The following is a 26,109-nucleotide window of genomic DNA, read 5'->3' as shown; positions in this document are numbered from 1 at the left end:
CTGGCAACATCCTTGCAAATCTTTTCTGAACCCTTTCAAGTTTCACAACATCTTTCCAATAGGAAGGAGACCAGAATTGCACACAATATTCCAACAGTGGCCTAATCAATGTCCTGTACAGCCGCAACATGACCTCCCAACTCCTGTACTCAATACTCTGACAAATAAAGGAAAGCATACCAAACGCCTTCTTCACTGTCCTATCTACCTGCGACTCCACTTTCAAGGAACTATGAACCTGCACTCCAAGGTCTCTTTGTTCAGCAACACTCCCAAGGACCTGACCATTAAGTTTAAGTCCTGCTAAGGATTTGCTTTCCCAAAATGCAGCATCTCGCATTTATCTGAATTAAACTCCATGTACCACTTCTCAGCCCATTGGCCCATCTGGTTCAGATCCTGTTGTAATCTGAGGTAACCCTCTTCGCTGTCCACTACACCTCCAATTTTGATGTCATCTGCAAACTTACTAACTGTACCTCTTATGCTCGCATCCAAATCATTTATATAAATGACAAAAAGTAGAGGACCCAGCACCAATTCTTGTGGCACTTCACTGGTCACAGGCCTCCAGTCTGAAAAACAACCCTCCACCACCACCCTCTGTCTTCTACCGTTGAGCCAGTTCTGTATCCAAATGGCTAGTTCTCCCTGTATTCCATGAGATCTAACCTTGCTAATCAGTGTCCCATGGGGAACTTTGTCGAACGCCTTACTGAAGTCCATGTAGATCACATCTACTGCTCTGCCCTCAATCTTCTTTGTTACTTCTTCAAAAAAACTCAATCAAGTTTGTGAGACATGATTTCCCATGCACAAAGCCATGTTGACTATCCCGAATCAGTCCTTGCCTTTCCAAATACATGTACATCCTGTCCCTCAAGATTCCCTCCAACAACTTGCCCACCACTGAGGTCAGGCTCACCGGTCTATAGTTCCCTGGCCTGTCTTTACCGCCCTTCTTAAACAGTGGCACCACGTTTACCAAACTCCAGTCTTCTAGCACCTCATCTGCGACTATCGATGATACAACTATCTCAGCAAGAGGCCCAGCAATCACTTCTCTAGCTTCCCAGAGTTCTCGGATACACCTGATCAGGTCCTGGGGATTTATCCACCTTTAACCGTTTCAAAGCATCCAGTACTTCCTCCTCTGTAATCTGGACATTTTGCAAGATATCACCATCTATTTCCCTACAGTCTATATCTTCCATATCCTTTTCCACAGTAAACACTGATGCAAAATATTCATTTAGTACCTCCCCCATTTTCTGTGTCTCCACACAAAGGCTGCCTTGCTGATCTTTGAGGGGCCCTATTCTCTCCCTAGTTACCCTTTTGTCCTTAATGTATTTGTAAAAACCCTTTGAATTCTCCTTAATTCTATTTGCCAAAGCTATCTCATGTCCCCGTTTTGCCCTCCTGATTTCCCTTTTAAGTATACTCCTACTTTCTTTATACTCTAAGGATTCCTGTCTATACCTGACATATGCTTCCTTCTTTTTCTTAATCAAACCCTCAATTTCTTTAGTCATCCACCATTCCCTATACCTACCAGCCTTCCCTTTCACCCTGACAGGAATATACTTTCTCTGGATTTTTGTTATCTCATTTCTGAAGGCTTCCTATTTTCCAGCCATCCCTTTACCTGCGAACATCTGCCTCCAATCAGCTTTCAATAGTTCTTGCCTAATACCGTCAAAATTGGCCTTTCTCCAATTTAGAACTTCAACTTTTAGATCTGGTCTATCCTTTTCCATCACTATTTTAAAACGAATAGAATTATGGTCGCTGGCCCCAAAGTGCTCCCCCACTGACACCTCAGTCACCTGCCCTGCCTTATTTCCCAAGAGTAGGTCAAGTTTTGCACCTTCTCTAGTAGTTACATTCACATACTGAATCAGAAAATTATCTTGTACACACTTAACAAATTCCTCTTCATCTAAACCTTTAACACTATGGCAGTTCCAGTCTATGTTTGGAAAGTTAAAATCCCCTACCATAACCACCCTATTATTCTTACAGATAGCTGAGATCTCCTTACAGGTTTGTTTCTCAATTTCCCACTGACTATTAGGGGTCTATAATACAATCCCAATAAGGTGATCATCCCTTTCTTATTTCTCAGTTCCACCCAAATAACTTCCCTGGATGTATTTCCGGGAATATCCTTCCTGTAGCATTTGTATCCTGGAACATTAAGCTGCCAGTCCTGCCCATCCCTGTGCCATGTTTCTGTAATTGCTATGATATCCCAGTCCCATGTTCCTAACCATGCCCTGAGTTCATCTGCCTTCCCTGTTAGGCCCCTTGCATTAAAATAAATGTAGTTTAATTTATTAGTCCTACCTTGTCCCTGCCTGCCCTGACTATTGACTCACTTCTGTTCTCAGCTGTACCCGTCTCAGATCGATCTCTTTCCTCGCTATCTCCCTGGGTCCTACCCCCCCACCTTACTAGTTTAAATCCTCCCAAGCAGTTCTAGCAAATTTCCCTGCCAGTATATTAGTCCCCTTCCAATTTAGGTGCAATCCATCCTTCTTGTACAGGTCACTTCTATCCCAAAAGAGATTCCAATGATCCAAAAATGTGAATCCTTCTCCCATACACCAGCTCCTCAGCCATGCAATCATCTGCTCTATCCTCCTATTCCTGCCCTCTCTAGCTCGTAGCACTGGGAGTAATCCAGATATTACTACCCTTGAAGATCTCCTTTTGAAATTTCTAGGTAAAGACAATGACTGCAGATGCTGGAAATCAGAGTCTAAGTTAGAATGGTGCTGGAAAAGCACAGCAGTTCAGGCAGCACCCGAGGAGCAGTAAGATCGACGTTTCAGGCAAAAGCCCTTCATCAGGCCCAAAACGTCGATTTTACTGCTTCTCGGATGCTGTCTGAACTGCTGTGCTTTTCCAGCACCATTCTAATCTTTTTAAATTTCTGCCTAACTCTCTGCAATCTCCCTTCAGAGTCTCAACCTTTTCCCTTCCAATGTGGACAATGACCTCCTGCTGGCCCCTCTCCCCCGTGAGAACATTCTGCACCCTCTCTGAGATATCCTTGATCATTGCACCAGGGAAACAACACACCAGTCTGCTTTTTCTCTGCTGGCCACAGAAACGTCTGTCTGTACCTCTAACTGCAGAATCCCTTAACACAACTGATCTCTTGGAAGCCGACGTACCCCTCGTTGCATTAGAGCCAGTCTCAATACCAGAAACTTGGCTGTTTGTGCTACGTTCCCCTGAGAATCCATCACCCTCTACATTTTCCAAAACAGCATACCTGTTTGAAATGGGTATATCCACAAAAGATGCCTGCCCTAGGTGCCGACCTCTCTTTCCCTTCCTGGAGCTAACCCATCTATGTGACTGTATCTGAGATTGTCCCCCCTTCCTATGTCTGCCATCCATCACATACTGTTGCTGTTGCAAATTCCTCATCGCTTCTATCTGTCTCTCCAACCAATCCACTCGATCTGATAAGATTCGCATCCAACAGCCTTTATAGCAGATATAATCCGCAGTAACCCTTAAACTCTCTTTAAACTCCCACATCTGACAAGAAGCACATATCACTGCAAAGGCAATTTTTACTTCACAATCTACAGACCCAGAAAATAACACTGTCTTATTCCTCAGGTTAAATTAATAGCTATGGCTTATATTTTAAGTTTAATCAAGAGACTTATCTCCAAAAACATATAATCAAGAAAGAATCCACTGTACTCACTACTGCAGCCTTTCTCTTGGACAGACTTAAAACAACAATGAACTTTTCTGATTCTGTGCTGTGAACTTCGCCCAACAGTTCCTCCAAGATTAGTTGTGAATTTCACTGTTTGGGAATTTTCCCAGATACACCCCGATGTCCAGCAATACACTAATTCAAACAGCAAAGGCAGTAACTGTGCAGGTTCTCTCTCTTTCTCTCTCTCCTGCAATGACCTCACCATGTGCTTCCTTTGTCTGCTCTTCTCCCTTTTAAACTGCTGTTGTTTTGACTTTTTTTTCCCCAAGTTCCAAAACAATGCAACAGCATATAAAACAGGAATTGCTGCTCCTGGAATTCGAGGAAATGACCTCCAACACCTCAAATACCTAAAAAAAAGGATCAGCTCTTACAACCAGAAATTTTTCCCATCCTCCATCTTGGATTACCCAGAATCCTTAAACTTGTACTTTTGAGAAGTCATAGCAACAAGTGCTCGGATTTCTCTTCCCTTATTTTTCAAGCCTGATGTTGCAGCAAATTATCCTATCATTTGTGTGACCATGGCCAAACTTTACATAGGGCTGGATTCAATATTAACATGCAATTTAAATATAAACATTTAGTTCACAGGGTGTGGGCATCACTCGTAAGGCCAACATTTATTGCCTATCCCCAGTTGCCCAGGTAACAGTTGAGAGTCAACCACCCTGCTGTGGGTCTGGAGTCACATGTAAGGATGGCAGATTTATTCCCTGAAGGACTTTCGTGAATCAGATGGCTTTATGCCAAATCAACAATGGTTACACGCTCACCAACAGATTATGTTTTTGTTCCAGATTGTTGTGGAATTCAAATTTCACCGTCTGCCTTTGTGAGATTCGAAAGCATGTCCCCAGAATATTCGCCTGGGGTTGTGGATTATGAATCCAGTTACAGTATCACTATATCACCACCTCCCAAATCATGGATTATTAAAATATCCATATTTTACAAAAATGGAAAACAGTGTCCACTGCTATATTAATTCTGGACGATTCATTATTCGTTAAATTCCATGAGACGATCAAGTAGCGAGTGGATTGATGAAACATGCTCCTCATGTATGACTCAAATCTTCCCACTTCAACAAAGTTTTTCTTAAAACATTTCTAACGAAGTTCCGTACTGAACACACAAGTGGTGTCATCACCTGAATCTTTACTGGTGAGGTTAATGCAGAATGAAGTATTGCAATCTTCTGGACCTTGTTCACTTAATTTCTGAAATTATTGAATTTGGTCCTGATCAGGAAATGCTTTGTTAATATTTCTATACACACAAGCCCACTGCTTTAAAACCAATTCTGTCACATAACCAGCTAACTGTCCCTTCTTCTTGATGACATCTGGGAGCAAGTGTACACACTGCATGGTTGGGATAAGGATTAGTGACAGCAAATATTTTATCTTTTCAGCAGATTTGTGGCCTATTATTTACATATTGCAAGTCACACATTGGAGAAGGATATTAGCTTATGTCGGTCTTCATTCCTCTACTGGATTTTCTGTTGAATCAGGGCATCTCATTATACTCGAGCAGTTCCAGTGATTGAAACTCTATTAAACTTCCTGGAAAGTTATTCTAAACAATGTTCGCTTCAAGAAGGAGAGGATTTCCTTTTTAATATGAGTTATAGAGTCATACAGAATGGAAACAGACCCTGTGGTTCAACCAGTCCAGGCCAACTATGCTTCCAAATTAAACTAGTCCCAGGAGGTTGTACTTGCCCCGTATCCCTCCAAATCCCTCCTAATCATGAACTTATCCAAATGTCTTTTAAAATGTTGTAACTGCACCCACATCCACTACTTTCTCTAGCAATTCATTGCACACACTAACTCCTCTTTGGAAAATTTTGCCCCTCATGTCCTCTTTAAAATCCTTCTCCTCTCATCTTAAAAACATTCCCCCGGAGGTTTGAACTCCCCTATCTTAAGGGAAAAACCCTTGCTTTTCACTTTATCTATGCCCCTCATGATTGCCCATCAACTGCCTTGTGAAGTGACCTGATAAGCTATTCACTAAATGGTATCAGGGCAAGTAGGGTTTGGTAATAAATGCTGGTATTGTCCAGATACAGATAGTAATTGCCTGACCTCTCTTTTCTATCCACAATCTTGAAGTACTCATTCCATTGATAAATTCGGATGCTTTTTGTAAATTTATTCAAGGTGACTTACCTTGCTGTTTTCATAAATCTGAACACTTACCACTTTTCCTGCCATAGTCTCGATGCCTCTGGAGGAGCTCACTAATGAGATTGTGCGCCCCACTTGCCCATGGATTTCTGCACTTTGGGACAGGTTTCCTTTTTGTATCTCATTGTCAATCTTCAATGCAGGGAATTGAGGAAGAGGCAATTCTAAATAGATTAAAAAAAAATTAAAACTCAAGTTTTGCATAGCAAAACCTAACCTTTACAGTATCTTAATTAATTGGCAATCCAGTGATCATTTCAGTTTTGCTTCCTTTTTGGCTAGTTCCAGCTGTCACACCCCATCTTCTGCTTCAGACTCCACCTTTCAGAATGGTTGCCATAACAACTGTCAATGGGTTGCATGCTTTTTTCTAAATACTCTGGGTGCTCATCAACTGTACTGCTATAAGTATCGACCCTTTCCAATAAAGGCAGGTAAATCTGGAAAGATCAGTCAAAATCAGCATCTGATCTTTTTCTCCTCAGGTTGCAGAGTTTCAACACACTGCTGCTGGATCTATTAATCTATTCTGAGTCGTGAGTTGGGTGAGAATAGAAGACATGTCTGTAAAAAGTAACGCATGGCAAAGCAATAGTGAATTATGTCAACACATTACAGAGTGATGGAACACATTGCTGAAGATGGCAAATTGAAAATCGCACGCTTGACCTTGGAGTCATTGGCTCAAGGTCAGAAGTTTGCTCATCGAAAATAGGAGCGCAGAGCACATAACTCACATGCACCTCCTGGTGGGTGGTGCATGGACAACTGGCAATAAGATGGGAGCAGGTCACTCTCATTTCCCTCTATCGTGCAGTGTGGCACGTGAAGCAAAATAAATAAAACAACACAACTTTAATTTATACAGAGTAAGCTAAAAGCAAAGTTGTTGGAAGCATCTGATGGAAACATGACCATATCCAATAAATGGTAGCAGCAGAGATAGGGATGAGGTAGCTTAGTGGCAAGGCAAAGCTTAATGAGCACCCTAACAACTATACCAGCATAAAATGAATAGTAAAATTCAACATCAATATCAGTATGTATTAACAAATATATTCTTTGGTGGACAATAGCACAGAACTGTTCAATGGAACATATGTCTTTAAGATGAAATAAACATTTTAGCTTCCATTGCATTATATTGTCTCTCAAAGTGTTTTAGTATGTTTCCATACTTCAACAGTCTTCTCTATACACAGATAAATAGATATGGGATTCAGAAAAGTATCACAAATTCTCATCTATTTGAGGATACATACATAGCAAAATGTTTGGAATGGCTTTGTGCATGGGAAATCACACCTCACAAATGTGACTGTGTTCTTTGAGGGCATAACCATAAAGCTTTTAGATTTAAGTTCCCTCCAGTGTGGAAATAGACCCTTTGGCCCAACAAGTCCACACCGACCCTCCGAAGAGTAACCCACCCAGTCCCATTTCCCTCTGACTAATGCACCTAACACTATGGGCAATTTAGCATGGCCAATTCACCTAACCTGCACATCTCTGGACTGTGGGAGGAAACCGGAGCACCCGGAGGAAACCCACGCAGACACTGGGAGAACGTGCAAACGCCACACAGTTGACCGAGGCTGGAAAGATTGCTGAGGGTAGAGTGGTGCTGGGCCTTACTCACTGCTGGGTGGCCATCCCTCTTCGTGTCTTCAGCATCAGAGCATCTGCTGTGGTGTCCAACATGCAGGTGCCTCTTTCCATTGTGCTGTGGTCTTGTGGGGACCCAATGAGATTTCCTTTCCTGGCTGTTTCACACCGGTATCCACTCCCCTGCTTTTCGTCGTTTCCTCCACCTCCTCTCTTGACTCTGTCTGTTTGGGTGGAGTTTGTGCCACTCGGTTAAGAAAGACGTCCTTATCCTCCTCCCTGGCTAGTCCTTCTAGGTGCTCCTCATGGCAGGTTTCTTGCTGGGGGTTTGATACTTTACTGTTCTTCGGGGGCCCCACAGCTCACGTTGCAATGTCTGGCCCTTTGAATGGATACGGATTGTCTTGCTGCTTAAAATTTGAAAATTAAAGCAGTACCTGAATTTACCCGACAATTTTACAGGTCGAATTGTTTTGGCTACTTTAAAAAGTTCCTACAAGCAGCAGTCTGGTGTTTATAAAAGTCTATAACAGTAGTTGGTTCTGATGTAACAATAGTCCCATTCCTTTGTGTTGAGAAGATCATGCAATAGCCGAGCCATTTAAACTAATGGGGCCGGAATTGTATTATGAATATGCACATTGTACAAATAATGGCCTAAATTCTTCAATTGCATTATAGCCAATTTGCTTTGAAGAAATGCATTATAGCAAAACCAACTGTACCTAATGTTTAGAAAACAGTTTCTTCACTCCAGGTTCCTGACAATCAAGGATCAGTATGCAAAGCATCAAATACCGGAGATGACAACCCTGCGTTTCCGGATCTTGTGGTATTTCCCCAGGTGACCACTCATGGACCTTGTGGTATTTACCACCTCTGCCAGTATGTGGCACTGGCTAATAAGGGCTGTTTTAAGTGGTCCACCACTACCAAGCTTCCTTTGTCTTGGCCTATTGTGTGATTAATGATGTGACAATGTTGAGGTTTTAAGAGGTTATTTGGTCCTGTTTGTTTTGAAGAGAGGTTGTAAGGCTAGGGCAGTGAGGGGTGCTGACTAATGAAGACCACTTGACTAAACAGCTTGATAGGCCTCGGTTATTTTTTAAAATAAACAGCCTGAATGGGTGTGGTCAGCTCTCTCAAATTAGGTTTTCGGTTTGGTTTATCAGTAACATCAGAAGCTATTGGGGTCTCAGAGTTGGAAGATTCAGTGAATGTCTCCTGGCTGCTACTCTGAATTTTCCCTTGGTGTTTCCCTTTTCCTCCTGGATTAGAAAACTGCATGTCAGAATCTGTGTTTGAATTTATCTTTTTGCCAAGAGTGTGTTTATGCGATGTTACTATTTTGGAACATAGTAATAGTAATCGGTAATAGTTAATGTATCTTTTATTCAGTTAAGTTTTCCAATAAAGTTATACTAAATTCTTCTTTCTTTTGTTTGTATTTTAACTACACAGTGTTTAAATAAATTATGTTTATGTTTAATGTCGAAAAGGTTGACCAGTCACATTTCATCTGGAACATGGCACTCCACATTCACCTTTAAAATAAGAAAAATGTTAGGATCTAAGCTACCTTCTTAAAATACTTTGAGAGGGTCTGATCTAATCTGTAACAATAGCAGAGGATGCATCACCATACAGCATCGACAGAAAAGGCACTATTCTTAGAGAACATGAAGATTTATTACATGATAGTAAATAAAATTACATTTGGTCAGACATAAATACCAGGACTTTAGAGAACGAATACAGAAACATTCACTCCTTCCAAAAGTGGGAGTTGAGCCCCTTGTCTCCATGTACAGTTCAATAGAATGGATGGGGGTCAATGTAACATGAACATTAACCTTTACAGAACCATTTCCTTAAAAAAGACAAATCTGTCATGCCTGGTGGAAACTTAAATATCTTAATTCTAGGTTGCAACAACATGTTTTTCTTCAATGGCTCTGTACACGTTAGAAATCTGAAGAAGGTAACTGTGAGGCATCGGCTCAGACATTTTTACATCCACATCCATCATCCAGATGTCAACTGCAGCATAATTACATTTAGTGGAATAAGATTTCCCCTAGTGTTAGGTGCATTAGTCAGAGGGAAATGGGTCTGGGTGGGTTACTCTTTGGAGGGTCAGTGTGGATTGGTTGGGCCGAAGGGCCTGTTTCCACACTGTAGAGAATCTAATCTAATCTAAAGATGTGTTTACACATGCTCACTCACTGTGCAACGGCATTTAGATCTTCCAAGGAACAACAGTAAGAAGCTGGTCTTTGGGATATAAACAGGAAAACTAGAAGAAGCAGAGCTTAGCTCTTGTTGGTGCTGGGAACAGCTCGGAAAAATTGTACAAACTGGCTAAATAAACTCTCTCTTCTTCATGAAAAAAAAAGGAGAGACAACAAAAAAGACAGAATTGCACAAAGGCTTTTGAAAAAAAAGGAACACTGTAATTTAGCCAAGCTTATAACTAAAGCAGGTGAAGTTATTTGGAATTCTCAAAAGTTAGCAATGTTAGGAAAGCCATGAGAAGACTCACGCTCAAGTATGATGACTTGTTAATATGGGGAAATGGGCTGTGTTTTTCCTTTTATGTCAGAGATAAAAACATATGGAATAAACTAAATGAAAACAATCAAAAGCACTCCTCTGAACATCCAACTGCTGTGAAATAAAGCAGCTTCTTTGTTCATATCAAGCCGTCCCCTCACCCTGTGCTTACTCCACCTGTCTGCTTGGGGAAACATACGTGTAAAAGACATGAAAATCCTGTATGGGTCAGAAGGGGGCATCAATGCTCCAATCCCAGGTCCTTTCTCAGTGCACGGATAGAGGGCAGAGGGAGCCAACTGTTAAAAAGGCAAGGCAGGCAAAAATTGCCTGTGGTGTAAATGACACCTCCGAATGAGAGAAAGTATTGACAGCAGACGTGAATGTGTAACATTGTGAAAATAAACAAATAGGAGTTTTTTTTTAAAAAAGCTAACACTTTATTTTTTAAAACATCAATATTGTCACAGCACTGAAGATCTTCAAATAAAATACCAGATCTTCCTGGTGCCGCTCACATTGAATCCGAACACTGCTCCCATGCATCTTACTGGGATGCCACAGTTAAGTCAATGAATGCAGGCTAAACTGACTGCCCGGTTCAGCCAGCACTTGCTGAGATGCCACCTGGATACTGTACCACCCATCCAAACTGTTTTGGTGCAATCCACATTCACAATGCTCATGCTGCCACACACTTCAGTAATTCTGGCGTTTTCCAGTTTTGATTCACATTTCCATCAGCTTCAATTTCTTGCTTTCATCTTTGTGTAAGAGTTAAGAGTTTTAGACGAGAATGTTTATCCAGTTTGGAGGAAGGGTCACCCAACCTTACACGTTCAAATGTTTCTCTCCACAGACGCTGCCAGACTGACTGAGCTTTTCCAGCAATTTAGAAAATAGGACATTACAGCGCAGTACAGGCCCTTCAGCCCTCAATGTTGCGCCAACCCAGCATACCAATCTGAAGCCCATCTATCCTACACTATTCCATGTACGTCCATATGCTTGTCCAATGACGACTTAAATGTACTTAAAGTTGGCGAATCTACTACTGTTGCAGGCAAAGCATTCCATACCCTCACTACTCTGAGTAAAGAAACTACCTCTAACATCTGTCCTGTATCCATCACCCCTCATTTTAAAGCTATGCCCCCTCGTGCTCACCGTCACCATTCTTGGAAAAAGGCTCTCCTTGTCCACCCTATCTAACCCTCTGATTATCTTATATGTCTCTATTAAGTCACCTCTCAGCCTTCTTCTCTCTAACGAAAACAGCCTCAAGTCCCTCAGCCTTTCCTCGTAAGACCTTCTCTCCATACCAGGCAACATCCGAGTAAATCTCCTCTGCACCCTTTCCAAAGCTTCCACATCCTTCTCATAATGAGGTGACCAGAACTGTACACAATATTCCAAGTGCGGCCGCACTAGAGTTTTGTACAGCTGTAGCATAACCTCATGGTTCTGGAACTCGATCCCTCTATTAATAAAAGCTAAAACACTATATGCCTTCTTAACAACCCTGTCAACCTGGGTGGCAACTGACAAGGATCTGTGTATCTTGACACCGAGATCTCTCTGCTCATCTACACTACCAAGAATCTTACCATTAGCCCAGTACTTTGCATTCCGGTTACTCCGACCCAAGTGAATCAGCTCACACTTGTCTGCATTAAACTCCATTTGCCACCTCTCAGCCCAGCTCTGCAGCTTATCGATGTCTCTCTGTAACCTACAACATCCTTCGTCACTCCACCGACCTTAGAGTCATCTGCAAATTTACTAACCCACCCATCTACACCCTCCTCCAGGTCATTCATAAAAATGACGAACAGCAGTGGACCCAACACCGACCCTTGCGGTACACCACTGGTAACTGGACTCCAGGATGAACATTTCCCACCAACCACCACCCTCTGTCTTCTTTCAGCAAGCCAATTACTGATCCAAACTGCTATATCGCCCACCATCCCATTCTTCTGCATTTGTGTTTTGGTTCGCGGTTATTTAAAACTGGATTTCTGGTGTTAAGAATGTTGCGTTTTTACGACATCTTTTCCAACTACTGGACGTCCCAAAGCATTTTATACCAAATGAACTATTTTTGAAATGTTGTCACTGCTATAATATAAGCGAGGTGGCAGCTAGCTTTTGCATAGCAATGTGCTAATGACTAGATATGTTGTTGACTGAAGGATAACCATTAACCAGCAATGTCAGAAATAAATCTACAGCTGTTCTTCAAATTGCATTGTAGGATCTTTCATGTCCATCTGAGAAATGTAGGCAGAGCTTTGGTGTAATGAATTCTTTGAAAAACAGCACCTAGAGCAGTGCAGTGCTCTCTCAGTACTGAAGTGTCAGCCTGGATAATTACAAAGTCCCTGTTTGGGATTTGAATGCTCCAAGCATCTGATTCAGCTGCAGAAGTACCATCAGAGACAGCTGACATATGAATGCTATTTCTAATATTTTAGCTGGAGAACTGGGGAAATTAAGAGCATTTGGACAAAGTTCCTGGTTTAAGCACAAACCACTAAATGGCTTACATTATGGTAATTTTTTTTAGTTGCCAGCTCTTCATGATTCTGCTGGAATATAAATATATAATCATCGCTAATTCTTGGCCATACTATCACATGGCTCCACTTTAAGGAATAAACTGGTCGACTATAGGGAGAGGTTGAATAGGCTGGGGCAGTTTTCTCTGGGCCGTCAGAGGCTGAGGGGTGACCTTACAGACGTTTATAAAATCATGAGGGTCATGGATAGGATAAATAGACAAAGTCTCTGCCCTGGGATGGGAATGTCCAGAACTAAAGGGCATAAGTTTAGGGGGAGAGGGGAAAGATATAAAAGGAGACCTACGGGACAACCTTTTCACACAGAGGGTGGTGCGTGTATGGAATGAGCTGCCAGAGGAAGTGATGGAGGCTGGTACAATTGCAATATTTAAAAGGCATTCATATACCCATCTAAATAGGAAAGGTTTGGAGGGATATGGGCCGGGTGGTGGCAGGGGAGACTACATTGGGTTGGGATATCTGGTCAGCATGGACGAGTTGGACAGAAGAGTCTGTTTCTGTGCTAAACATCTCTACGATTTCTCTCAGACATGGAAATAAGTGCCTCTTTTTAATTCTGTGTTGGATTTCTGATTATCTCCTTCCTTTCTCATTCAATATGTTTCCATACCTCTACCTATATCTCAAAACACTTGCTCTCACACTCAATATATTAATTTACCTTTCCCAATCATCCTGTTTATTTTCCGCTCTCTATGGATTTTCTTCCCTCTAACTCTTTTCACTTCTCCACATTAATTCACTCTGTGGGACTATGAAAACAGCAGCATTTTTTAAATGGATTTTTCAAAGAAAGTGTCAGACTTTTATTGACATGCACACACAGGTATTCCAATACAACTCCACAGCAAACTTTTTGAAATGTCATTTTCCTCCTGAATAAAACTGTCCAATCTTTGCCATAATCACCATTGTTCATACAGTTACTGTATTTGAGTAAGTAGCTACCCAATCGAGACAAACATGTCGCAGAAAATACACAGAATACCAATCCCCAAGATGGAGGGAAGCAGGAGAAGCCATTTAATAGGGAAAAAAGGTTGTTCCAGAGTTTTCTGCCAGGAAATAATCAGATTAGACAACAATTCACATTGTTCAAGGACAGGTGTGGCTATTGATGGCAGGGCAGAGTCAGAGAGAGAGAGAGAGAGAGAGAGACTTAGAGAGCCAATGTGGTACACCAATCAAAATATTGGTCAGTCCTAAGATTTCAATTACAAATGAGGTAGTCCCACTGCCATTTCAGATACCAACCTTTCAAAACTTCACACAGGAACATGTGGGGCAGGACATAAACCATATATTTTCCACACCAAGCCACTTCATTGACCTTGCAGACAAAAGTATGGCCTTAAATACATTTGAGTAAGAATAATCAGTTGCAACCAATTAGTGTCCTGTCTCATACACTGTGTCCTTTCTTCACTCACCCATTAGTTAACTGCAGAATACACAACAGAAAAAATAAATGACCTGGGAAAATCATCACCAGTGAGCTGGAAGCTCTGGGTTACAAAGTGTAGCAGGTTCTGGGTTTGACTCACAACTCTGTTCTAACAACACCACTGTCTCATAGCTCCATTTGTCCAAGAATAAACATGGACAGTGTGAGCAGCTCGGACCTTCTGGTTACTGGGGTTTGTTAGCAGCTTTGCTCCATGATGGAAGCACCATAATGCTACCTCTGTGGTAATGATCAGCAGAAAGTGGCATTGAAAGTCCAGGATTGGGTTGATTGAATTGAACAAGGGTTTCTGATTGACAGCAAGGTTTTCCAGTTGTTTAATTGCTTTCCTTGCTACCACGTGGGTACTGAATTGCAAAAAAAAAGGCAATCTACAGCATCACTGGAGCATGTTAGAAGTCACATGACACCAGGTTATTGTCAGACAGGCTTATTTGAAATCACAAGCTTTCAGAGTGCTGCTTCTTTGTCAGGAGAAGTCACTTCACTCAAGTGCTCTGAAAGCTTGTGCTCTCAAATAAACCTGGAGAAAAGTGAGGACTGCAGGAAAAACACAGCAGGCTAGGCAGCATCCGAGGAGCAGGAGAATCGACATTTCGGGCATCACCCCTTCTTCAGGAATGAGGCTGGTGTGCCAAGTGGGCTGAGATAAAGAGTAGGGGGGGGGGGGGAGGGGCGCTGGGAATACGATAGGTGGAAGGAGGTGAGCATGAGGGTGATAGGCCTGAGAGGTTGGGAAGAAGATTGCAGGTCAAGAGGGTGGTGCTGAATCTGGGGGTTGAGACTGAGATAAACGGTGGTGGGGGGGGGGGGGGGGGGGGGGGGGGGGAGGGGAAATGAGGAAGCTGGAGAAATCTACATTCATCCCGTGTGGTTGGAGGGTTCCTAGGCGGAAGATGAGGCGCTCTTCCTCCAGGCGTTGTGTGGCCAGAGTCTGGCGATGGAGGAGGCCAAGGACCTGCATGTCGTTGGTGGAGTGGGAGGGGGAGTTAGTGTTCAGCCACGGGGCGGGTGGGTTGGTTGGTGCGGGTGTCCCAGAGGTGTTCTCTGAAACGTTCCACAAGTAGGCGGCCTGTCTCCCCAATGTAGAGGAGACCACATTGGATGCAATGGATACAGTAAATGGTGTGTGTGGAGGTGCAGGTGAATTTGCGATGGATCTGGAAGGATCCATTGGGGCCTTGGAGGAAGGTGAGGGGGGGGAGGTGTGGGCGCAAGTTTTGCACTTCTTGCGGTTGCAGGGGAAGATGCCAGGAGTGGAGGTTGGGTTGGTGGGGGGTAAGGACCTGACGAGGGAGTCGCGGTGGGAGTGGTCGCTCCGGAATGCGGATAGGGGTGGAGAGGGAAATATATCCCTGGTGGTGGGGTCTGTCTTAGAGTTGGTGGAAATGACAGAGGATGATACTATGTATCCGGAGGTTGGTGGGGTGGAAGGTGAGGACCAGTGGGGTTCTGTCCTGGTGGCGATTGGAGGGGCGGGGCTCAAGGGCGGAGGTGTGGGAAGTGGAGGAGATGCGGTGGAGAGCATCATCAACCACGTCGGAGGGGAAATTGCGGTCTTTGAAGAAGGAGGCCATCTGGGTTGTTCGGTAGTGGAATTGGTCCTCCTGGGAGCAGATGCAGCAGAGGCGAAGGAATTGGGAATATGGGATGGCGTTTTTACAGGGGGCAGGGCGAGGGCGGGGGGAGGTGTAATCTAGGTAGCTATGGGAATCGGTCGGTTTATAGTAAATGTCTGTGTTGAGTCCATCGCCCGAGATAGAAATAAAGAGGTCTAGGAAGGGGAGGGAGGAGTCTGAGACGGTGCAGGTAAATTTGGAGGTCGGGGTGGAAGGTGTTAGTAAAGCGGATGAACTGTTCAACCTCCTCATGGGAGCACAAGGCAGTGCCAATACAGTCATCAATGTAGTGGATGGGGGGGGCGGGGGGGGCGGGGGGGGGGGGGGGTGGTTTGGTGCCAGTGTAGCTGCAGAAGATGGACTGTTCCCCATATCCGACCAAGAGGCAGGCATAGCTGGGGCCCATGTGGGTGCCCATGGCTACTCCTTTGGTTTGGAGGAAGTAAGAGGATTGGAAGGAGAAGTTGTGCAGAGTGAGGACCAGTTCAGTCAGTCGAAGGAGGATGTCAGTGGAAGGGTACTGGTTGGTTCGGCGGGAAAGGAAGAAGTGGAGGGCTTTGAGGCCTTCGTGATGGGGGATGGAGGTGTACAGGGACTGGATATCCATGGTGAAGATAAGGCGTTGGGGACCGGGGAAGTGAAAATCATGGAGGAGGTGGAGGGCATGGGTGGTGTCCGGAACGTAGGTGGGGAGTTCTTGGACTAAGGGGGACAGGACAGTGTTGAGGTAAGCAGAGAGGAGTTCGGTGGGGCAGGAGCAGGCTGAGCAGTAGGAGGAGATGTCTGCGAGTTGGCGTCTAGCTTCAGTGGTGTACAGATCAGTGCGCCAAACTACCACTGCGCCTCCCTTGTCTGCCGGTTTGATGGTGAGGTTGGGGTTGGAACGGCGGAGTGGAGGGCTGCGCGCTTTGAGGGTGAGAGGGCGGACAGGTTGAGGCGGTCAATGTCTAAGTGGCAGTCGCGGCGTCAAATAAACCTGTCGGGCTATAACCGGGTGTCATGCAACATCTGGCTTTGTCCATCCTAGTCCAACACTGACACCGCCACATCATTACGCGAGAATGAAATCACTTCATCCCATTCTATCTGGTGGTCTGAGGTGAGAAAGAAATTCACATTTTACACAAGCTGTATTTTCGCTATAACCAGCACAAAGCAAAATGAACAGAATTGGAAACTCAAGAGTTTTACTTTTACAAGATGTTTTAGTCCTAACACAACAGTTGACTATGCTTGGATGATTTGCAGTTCAAGTACTGTGCTCTACTGGTCTGCCTAGATTCCAATACATGCCTTCAGTACAATCGTGCCTCATTGAAAATAAGTGAATCTGATAGTATTGACTTGACACCAAAGTCTGATGGCAAACGAGCAAACCTTGGAACGGGAGCAGAGAAGGTGTAAAGTCAAAGTTACATATTTTGTATTCATTTTCCTGACAGCAGGCATCACATTGCAAGTCTGCATACCAGCCATTGAAAAATAAATGAAATTGAACTATTCAAACTCAATAATATCCCAAACACAAGTCAGTTTTCGTGAAGAAGCACAAACAATTCCAGTTTGGACACTGAGATAATCTCTTCAACTGAAGATCTCTTCAACTGAAGGGTGTGGTAAGAATCTGAGTCATTTGTGGACTGTAGAAAGAAAATAAATGAGGGACCTGGGTTGAAAAGAAGGTCAACTCTGTAATTTGCTCTGTAGTGTGGTTCGAACAAATTCTGGAAATGAACAGTAGCCAGTTTACTCATTAGCTCTATTCACAACACAGGAAGTGACCACCTCTTCACAAGTGGATGCCAAACACGTTTTGGTGTAATGTAATCAATATTAAATCTTAAATCTCCACAGAAACATCCAACATTGTTCTATTTTAATGATTAATCATGCAATGTCAGAGTGAGCTAAGCCAGAGGCTAAAGTACATAGGGACAAAATATCATCAATTTTCAAAACAAAAACACTAATTCAATTCATTGTTTTAGGCAGTCACTGGTGCAAGTCAGCTACAGAACTGTTGTTGCTTTGTTTCCAGATCCATTCAACTGTTGCCAAGCTGGCAGCGGCTACTGCCTGTTGAGAACGGATGGGCCACTTCCACTTTGTCTTCCATCTGCTCAAGCAAAAAAAAAGCGAGGGAATGTTAACCAGTCTCCCTCTAAACTGCACCATTGGGAATCCCCGCACATGTCAGTAGTCATGTTGCTGCGTGACTTCCACTTCCAGAAGCAGTGGAAGCATAAAGAACATTGGCCGCCATCATAATATGAATAAATAAAATTGTGTGTGTATGATATATATTAAAAAAATCACCCAAGAAATCCAACAGGGAATTCAGGAGAAACCTCTTTCCCGAAAAGGGTGGCAAGAATACAGAACTCCATGAGGAGCATATCTGAATTTAAGAGGAAAACAAGACAATGCTCAAGGAGATAAAACAAATAGAAGGATGTCCCTTGTACCGGGAGGAAGGGTGGAAGGAAGTTTTTGTGCAGCAGAAACACTGTTCATAGACATGGTTAGCTAGATACTTGCTTGCATTTGTAGTTTCTGAAATCAGGCCAGATTATTCATCGTTTCCTCACATTCCCTTTGAGTAACAGATACAGGGCCATAATGGGGGTAGACAAAGCCCCAGCATCACTTTCCTGACTCTGAAAAGCAGCATTTCACATCCAATTTCTTGAATGGTGTGGTAGATGACTGACATTTAAACTGACAGCAGGCTCTCCGTCTCTGCTCAATCCATTCAAGCTCACCTTTGACATCGGATTATCCAATCTCGGAGCTGCCACCTTTCACTTGTTCCTCTGAAAGAGTGCTCAGAGCATACCACGCTGGACATTAGGTAGCACCTGCTTTGTCAAAGGTCTCCTTCTCAATACATCACAATATTCAAAAGTTCACTTGTCATTTTGTGGATTTTCAGATTAGACAATAGACAATAGATGAAGGAGTAGGCCATTCAGCCCTTCGAGCCTGCACCACCATTCAATATGATCATTGCTGATCATTCCCAATCAGTATCCTGTTCCAGCCTTATCTCCATAACCCTTGACTCCACTATCTTTAAGAGCTCTATCCAATTCTTTCTTAAATGAATCCAGAGACTGGGCCTCCACTGCCCTCTGGGGCAGAGCATTCCACACAGCCACCACTCTCTGGGTGAAGTAGTTTCTCCTCATCTCTGTCCTAAATGGTCTACCCTGTATTTTTAAGTTGTATCCTCTGGTTCGGCACTCCCCCATCAGCGGAAATATGTTTCCTCCTGCCAGAGTGTCCAATCCTTTCATAATCCTATACGTTTCAATCAGATCCCCTCTCAGTCTTCTAAACTCAAGGGTATACAAGCCCAGTCGCTTCAGTCTTTCAGTGTAAGGAAATCCCGCCATTCCAGGAATTGACCTCGTGAACCTACGCTGCACTCCCTCAATAGCCAGAATGTCTTTCCTCAAATTGGGAGACTAGAACTGTACACAGTACTCTAGGTGTGGTCTCACCAGGGCCCTGTACAGCTGCAGAAGCACCTCTTTGCTTCTATACTCAATTCCTCTTGTTATTAAGGCCAGCATGCTATTAGCCTTCTTCATGACCTGCTGTACCTGGATGCTTGCCTTCATTGACTGGTGGACAAGAACACCCAGATCTCTCTGAACAGCCCCTTTACCTAATTTGATACCATTGAGGTAGTAATCTGCCTTCCTGTTCTTGCCACCAAAGTGGATAACCAGACATTTATCCACATTAAGCTGCTTCGGCCATGCATCTGCCCACTCACCTAACTTGTCCAGGACACCCTGTAATCTCCTAACATCCTCATCACATTTCACCCTACCACCCAGCTTTGTATCATCAGCAAATTTGCTAATGTTATTGCTGATACCATCTTCTATATCATTTACATATATTGTAAAAAGCTGCGGTCCCAGCACGGATCCCTGCGGTACCCCACTGGTCACTGCCTGCCATTCCGAAATGGAGCCGTTAATCACGACCCTTTGTTTCCTATTAGCCAACCAATTCTCTATCCAATCTAGTACTTTGCCCCCAATACCGTGTGCCCTAATTTTACTCACTAACCTCTTGTGTGGGACTTTATCAAAAGCTTTCTGAAAGTCCAGGTACACTACATCCACTGGATCTCCCTCGTCCATCTTCCGAGTTACATCCTCAAAAAATTCAAGAAGATTAGTCAAGCATGATTTCCCCTTCATAAATCCATGCTGACTCTGTCCTATCCTGTTACTATTATCCAGATGTGCCGTAATTTCATCCTTTATAATAGACTCCAGCATCTTTCCCACCACTGAGGTCAGATTAACTGGTCTATAATTTCCTGCTTTCTCCCGCCCACCCTTCTTAAAAGGTGGCACAACATTAGCCACCCTCCAATCCTCAGGAACCGACCCCGATTCTATTGAACTCTGGAAAATAATCACCAGCGCATCCACGATTTCCCGAGCCACCTCCTTCAGTACCCTGGGATGCAGGCCATCAGGTCCCGGAGACTTATCAACCTTCAGACCTAACAGTCTCTCCAACACCAAATCCTGGCAAATATAAATTCCCTTAAGTTCAGGTCCTTCAGCCACTGTTACCTCAGGGAGATTGCTTGTGTCTTCCCCAGTGAACACAGATCTGAAGTACCCATTTAATTCCTCTGCCATTTCTTTGTTCCCAGTAATATATTCCCCTGTTTCTGTCTTCAAGGGCCTAATTTTTGTCCTAACCATTTTTTTGCCTTGGACATACCTAAAAAAGCTTTCACTATCCTCCTTTATATTCTTGGCCAGTTTACCTTCGTACCTCATTTTTTCTCTGCATATTTCCTTCTTACTAATCCTCTGTTGTTCTTTAAAAGCTTCCCAGTCCTCAGTTTTCCCACTTATCTTCGCTAAGTTATACTTTTTCTCTTTTAACTTTATATGTTTCTTTACTTCCCTCGTCAGCCACGGCCGCGCATGTCTCCTCCTGGGATCTTTCTTCCTTTTAGGAATGAACTGATCCTGCAACTTCTGCATTATACACAGAAATATCCGCCATTGTTCCTCCACGGTCTTCCCTGTTAAGGTATTGCACCATTGAACTTTGGCCAGTTGCTCCCTCATAGCTCCATATTTCCCTTTATTCAACTGAAATATTGTCACTTCCGATTGTACCCACTCCCTCTCAAATTGCAGATTGAAGCTTATTGTATTATGATCACTACTTCCCAATGGCTCCTTCACTTCAAGGTCACTGACCAATTCTGGTTCGTTACACAATACCAGATCCAGAATCGCCTTATCCCTGGTCGGCTCCAGCACCAGCTGCTCTAAAAATCCATCTCTGAGGCACTCCACAAAGTCTCTTTCTTGAGGCCCGATACCATCCTGATTCTCCCAGTCTACCTGCATGTTAAAATCCCCCATAACAACTGTAGTAACATCTTTGCGACAAGCCAATTTCAGCTCCTGATTCAACTTACATCCCTCATCCAGACTACTGTTTGGGGGCCTGTAGATGACTCCCATGAGGGTCTTTTTACCCTTAGTGTTTCGAAGCTCTATCCACACTGACTCTACATCCCCTGACTCTAGGTCTGCCCGCGCAAGGGACTGAATATCCTCCCTTACCAACAAGGCCACCCCACCCCCTCTGCCCGTCAGTCTATCCTTACAATAGCACGTGTAGCCTTGAATATTCATTTCCCAGGCCCTGTCCCCATGAAGCCACGTCTCAGTTATCCCCACAATATCGTATCTGCCAATTTCCAAAAGAGCCTCAAGCTCATCCACCTTGTGTCTAATGCTTCGTGCATTCATATATAGAATTTTTAATTTGTTACTGCTCTCACCCTTCCCCTCAACCCTTATTTCACTCAACTTTACAGCATGATGCCTTTTCCAGTTTTCTGCCTCCTTGATACAGTTGTCTTTCTTGACTTCTCTTGTTCTAACTACCCCTTCAATTTCCTTTTTAAACATCCAGCTTGTCCCCTCCCCCCTGCTACTTAGTTTAAATGAAGCGGTGTTGCAGCAGAAAACCTGCCTGCCAGAATGTCGATCCCTGATCTATTAAGGTGCAAGCCGTCTCTCTTGTAGAATTTATGGTTACCATAAAATATACCCCAGTGATCCAAGAACTTGAAACCTTGCTTCCTGCACCAGTTCCCCAACCACACGTTCAAGTCCATTATCTCCCGGTTTCTGGCCACACTAGCCCGAGGAACTGGAAGCAAACTGGAGATAACCACCTTGGACGTCCTGCTTTTTAGCCTTCTTCCTAGTTCTCCGAAGTCTCGCTGTAGTATGTTCCTCCTCTTCTTCCCGACATCATTTGTGCCGACGTGTACCACCACCTCGGGCTCTTCACCCTCGTCCTTGAGGATGTCCTGCACTCTGTCCGCGATGTCTTTCACTCTAGCACCAGGAAGGCAACACACCATCCTTAAATCCCGTCTGCTGCCACAAAAACCCCGGTCAGTTCCTCTCACGATGGAGTCCCCTATTACCACGGCTCTGTGCGATGTCCGACTCTTCTGCTCTGCTTCTGCGGCAACTTTTGATTGACAAACATGGCCGCCTTGCGAACTGGCAGTGTCATCAGACTCTACTGTTTCCAAAAGCTTCAACTTGTTCCTGACAGGTACTTCTCCCGGCGTCTCTTGCACCTGTCTCCTCTCTGCCTTCCTCATCGTCTGCACTCTTCTGCTCTCTTCTGGCATGATTGGTGTAATAACATCACTGAAGGTCTTGTCCAGAAAGATCTCGTTCTCTCGGATGAGCCTAAGGTCTTCGAGTTCTTTTGTCAGTGCTGCAATATGCTCGGTCAATTGCTGAATGTGCGCACACTTTCCACACATATACGAGCCAGACACACCAGAGTCGTTGACCTGCCACATCAAACACGTAGCGCACTGAACCAGCTGAGCAGTCATGTCTTCACCCTCTTCAACTGTGGCGTAATCTCTTTACTCAACCTCCTTAGATTATTCTATGTCTGTGTTGACTCATTCAAATCAGCCATCATTTTTCCATGTGACTATATATTCCATCCCGAATAATTGATTTGAGACATTTCAGCACCTACAAAGTTAAAGTGACTGGTTTGTAATTGCTCAGCTTCTATTGCCAGCTTTTGTACGCTGATGTGATGATTACAGATCCCCAATCCTCCAGCACCAGCTCTAAATCAGAGACGGTTGAAAGATTTCCAGTGCCTCTGCAATTTCCACACTCACTCCCTTCGATGTTCATGGATATTTCTCATCCAGTCCTGGTGTCTCATCAACTTTACATACTGATGACTTATCCCTTCTAGTGACTGAGTTTTCTTCTTAGTCACCATGCCTCCAAGGTAAAGATCCATATTACTTGCCTCTGAAAAAATTTGACCCCTTATCCTCCCTTTTACCTTTAGGATGTGTCTATAGCAACATTTGGATTGTCTTTTATGTTAGCTGCCTATTTGTTTTCCTGTAATCCTCCTACCCTTCTCATATTTGCTTCTTCAACTGCCTTCTGAACTTTGTATTCAGCTTCATAGAATCCAGACATTGTGGAAAGAGGCTGTTTGGCCCTTTGAGTCTGCACTGACCCTCTGAAGAGCATCCCACCCAGACCCAGCCACCTGTCCTATTTCTGTAACTCCACATTTCCCATGACTAACCCTCTTAGCCTGCACATCCATGAACACGGTGGCTCAAATTTCCCATGGCATGTCGACCTAACCTGCACATCTTTGCACTGTGGGAGGAAACAGGAGCACCAGGAGGAAATCCGCATGGGGCAAATGTGCAAACTCCACACAGACAGTCAACCAAGACTGGGATCGAACCCAGTCCCTGGGGCTGTGACACAGCAGTGCTAACCACTGTGCCACCGTGCCACCCTGCTTGGTTTTCAACTATACTTGACACTTCTTATAAACACACTTTTCTTTTTAACTTAATTTTTCCCGTTATCATCTGGGGAGCTCTGAATTTGTTTACTCATCTCTTTTGTGTGCATATATATTAACACCATGCCTAAACCATCTCTCTGTCAAGACAGTTTATTGTTTGGTTACTGTTTTGCCCATTCTTCAATTCCAGTCTAACCTGCCCCGTTCTGCTCTTCTCCGTTAAAATCTGCTTTCTGCCGGTCTAGAATTCTTAGCCAGGATTGACGAGTATAGTTTTGTAGTCATCATAAACCTTGTAAAACAATGATCACATACCTCTCCCCCTACCCAGTCTCCTTGTAGCTTCAGTGAGACTCTTTCTGGTCCTCAGTAGCTTTTTTATACTTCTTCCACAGGGTCTGCCTGAGCTAAAGTTTAACAATAAAGGCTGCTTGCTCTTAATGTTCCTCTTGTCTAGAAAGACTGGCTGCTGCTATTAACTGCTGCATTTTCAGGAGTTCATTGGATCTATGCTCCTTTTTATTCTGAGTTCTTAAGGAGGACTCCTTTCTTCTTTTAACTGGGATGCTTTTCTTTTCCAGTGATGACTAGAGGTTCTTGTAGTACTGCTGATTTATTTATTTTTATCTCGAAGCAGCTCACACTGCATTGTCACTATGCTATAAGAGGCAGCCTTAGCTAGTATCTGGGTCTGCCAGAATCTCCTCTGGATAGATATGCTACCATCAATCCTTCTTGCAAAACTAGTCTACAAGGCTTTTAAGTAATTAAAAAATAACCATTAATAAAGTCTTGGATGCAAAGTATTCTAATCCATAAAAGAAAGATAACCGTTCACATGAGATGGGGGGTGACTTGATAGCAGTGTACATGATGATGACAGGCAGAGATAGAGTGGATAGCCAGAGACGTTTTCCCAGGGCTGAAATGGCTATCTGAGGGGGCATAATTTTAAAAGGTAATTGGAGGAAGGTTTAAGGGAGAGCTCAGAGGTAGGTTCCTTACCCAGAGAATGGTGGGTGCATGAAATACACTGCCAGCAGTGATAGTAGGGTCAGAGACATTAGGGACATTTAAGCGACTCTTGGATAGACACATGGAAGATAGTAGAATGAAGGGTATGTAGGTTAGCCTGATCTTAGAGTAGGGTAAAAGGCCAGCACAGCATCAAGGGCTGAAAGGCCTGTACTGTTCTAATGTTCTAATGTTCTATTAAGACTGTCATACTGACGGTGATACTCCCATCTTCTTAGTCCCTACTCTTTCCTTTGCTATCCCCTTGCTTTTCATGTACTTATAAAACACCTTTGGATTTTCTCCCATTTTACTTATCAATATACTGCATATATGCAGAAAAAGAGTTTTTAAAATTAAACTTTTTTGGGGCCACCGAATATGTGAAAACTATTTTTGAGGGGCTGAAGTTCACGCGACAATCTAAAATACCATATTGTTAGCAGAAGCCCAACTGATTCTAAACGAACAAAACAAAAACACAACGAATTACAGTAAACTGAGCTGCACATAAAAGGGAGGTGGCCAACTGATTCTGACCTCATGCGTCTTAAAATTGTCGTGCCAAATTGGTGCGAATTGTACATCAAAACACATAATAGCACGAAAAAAAAAGTTTCCTCATTGTAACATTTATGTTCAGGATAATATCTTGACTCAAATGTTGATTTGTTGTTATCTGTGAAGAACTAGGATTGACTTTTACTCGAGGTGAATGGAAAATTCCAGATTTTTTTGGCCAAAAATAGAGGGTCAACTTTTAATTAAGATTGACTTTTTCTTCAGCAAGTACAGCACTGTACTTTCATTTCTGCTCTAAATTCCTTTTTAAACTGTACTCCCATATTTTTGATATACATGTAGGTTTTCTGACATCCTGGACATTCAGCCTCTGCCACAACTTCAGTTGTTTTGCCTTATCCAACTGTGCATGCCCTTTAATATCCACCTGCAGATCTCAAATTGGGAATCCATCCACTCTCTTGTGGGAATGTTTGTTCTGAACTGTTGCTCGCTCTTTTCTTAGCACCGGCTCATGGTTGCTGTGGCAGAGGGGAGTTTGGGTTCCCAGTGTGGTCTGCGTCCAGCACAAATTCACGGAGGCGGTGGCGGAGGTGGGTTCGGGCCCAGTATGAGGCCTGGCAGCATTGACAGTGGCTGCATTGGCCAGAGGGGCCTGAAGCAGAAACATGGTGGCGGCAAAGTCAAGTTTGGGCTGGTGCAGCACCTGGGATTGGAATGGAATGATTTTTAGGTCTGTTCAGAGGGCAGTTAAGAGTCAACAACATTGAGAATCTGGAGCCCAATAGTAGATTTCCTACCTTAAAAAAAAAGGACATTAAAATGAACCAGAGGGGCTCTGACAACAACTGACAATTAGGTAAAAACAATGACTGCAGATGCTGAAAACCAAATACTGGATTAGTGGTGC

The 26,109-nt window shown here is 43.6% G+C and overlaps 1 protein-coding gene across 6 annotated transcripts in view; it reads right to left on the bottom strand.

The window, feature by feature from the left end:
* Nucleotides 1–26,109, bottom strand: part of reps2 (RALBP1 associated Eps domain containing 2) — a 205,429-nt gene that overhangs the window by 109,814 nt on the left and 69,506 nt on the right. For all 6 annotated transcript variants that reach the window (XR_011962488.1, XM_072584435.1, XM_072584436.1 and 3 more), the window contains one exon: nt 5,962–6,113. Coding sequence is in view for 5 of the 6 variants with exons in the window: in XM_072584435.1 (XP_072440536.1) it covers nt 5,962–6,113 (152 nt within the window). In the remaining variant the exon portion in view is untranslated. The remainder of the gene's footprint in view (nt 1–5,961; nt 6,114–26,109) is intronic.

This window comes from Chiloscyllium punctatum, chromosome 15, assembly GCF_047496795.1.
Source record: "Chiloscyllium punctatum isolate Juve2018m chromosome 15, sChiPun1.3, whole genome shotgun sequence".
In the NCBI taxonomy this organism is placed as follows: Eukaryota; Metazoa; Chordata; class Chondrichthyes; order Orectolobiformes; family Hemiscylliidae; genus Chiloscyllium; species Chiloscyllium punctatum.
This window is presented reverse-complemented; position numbering and strand designations above follow the sequence as displayed.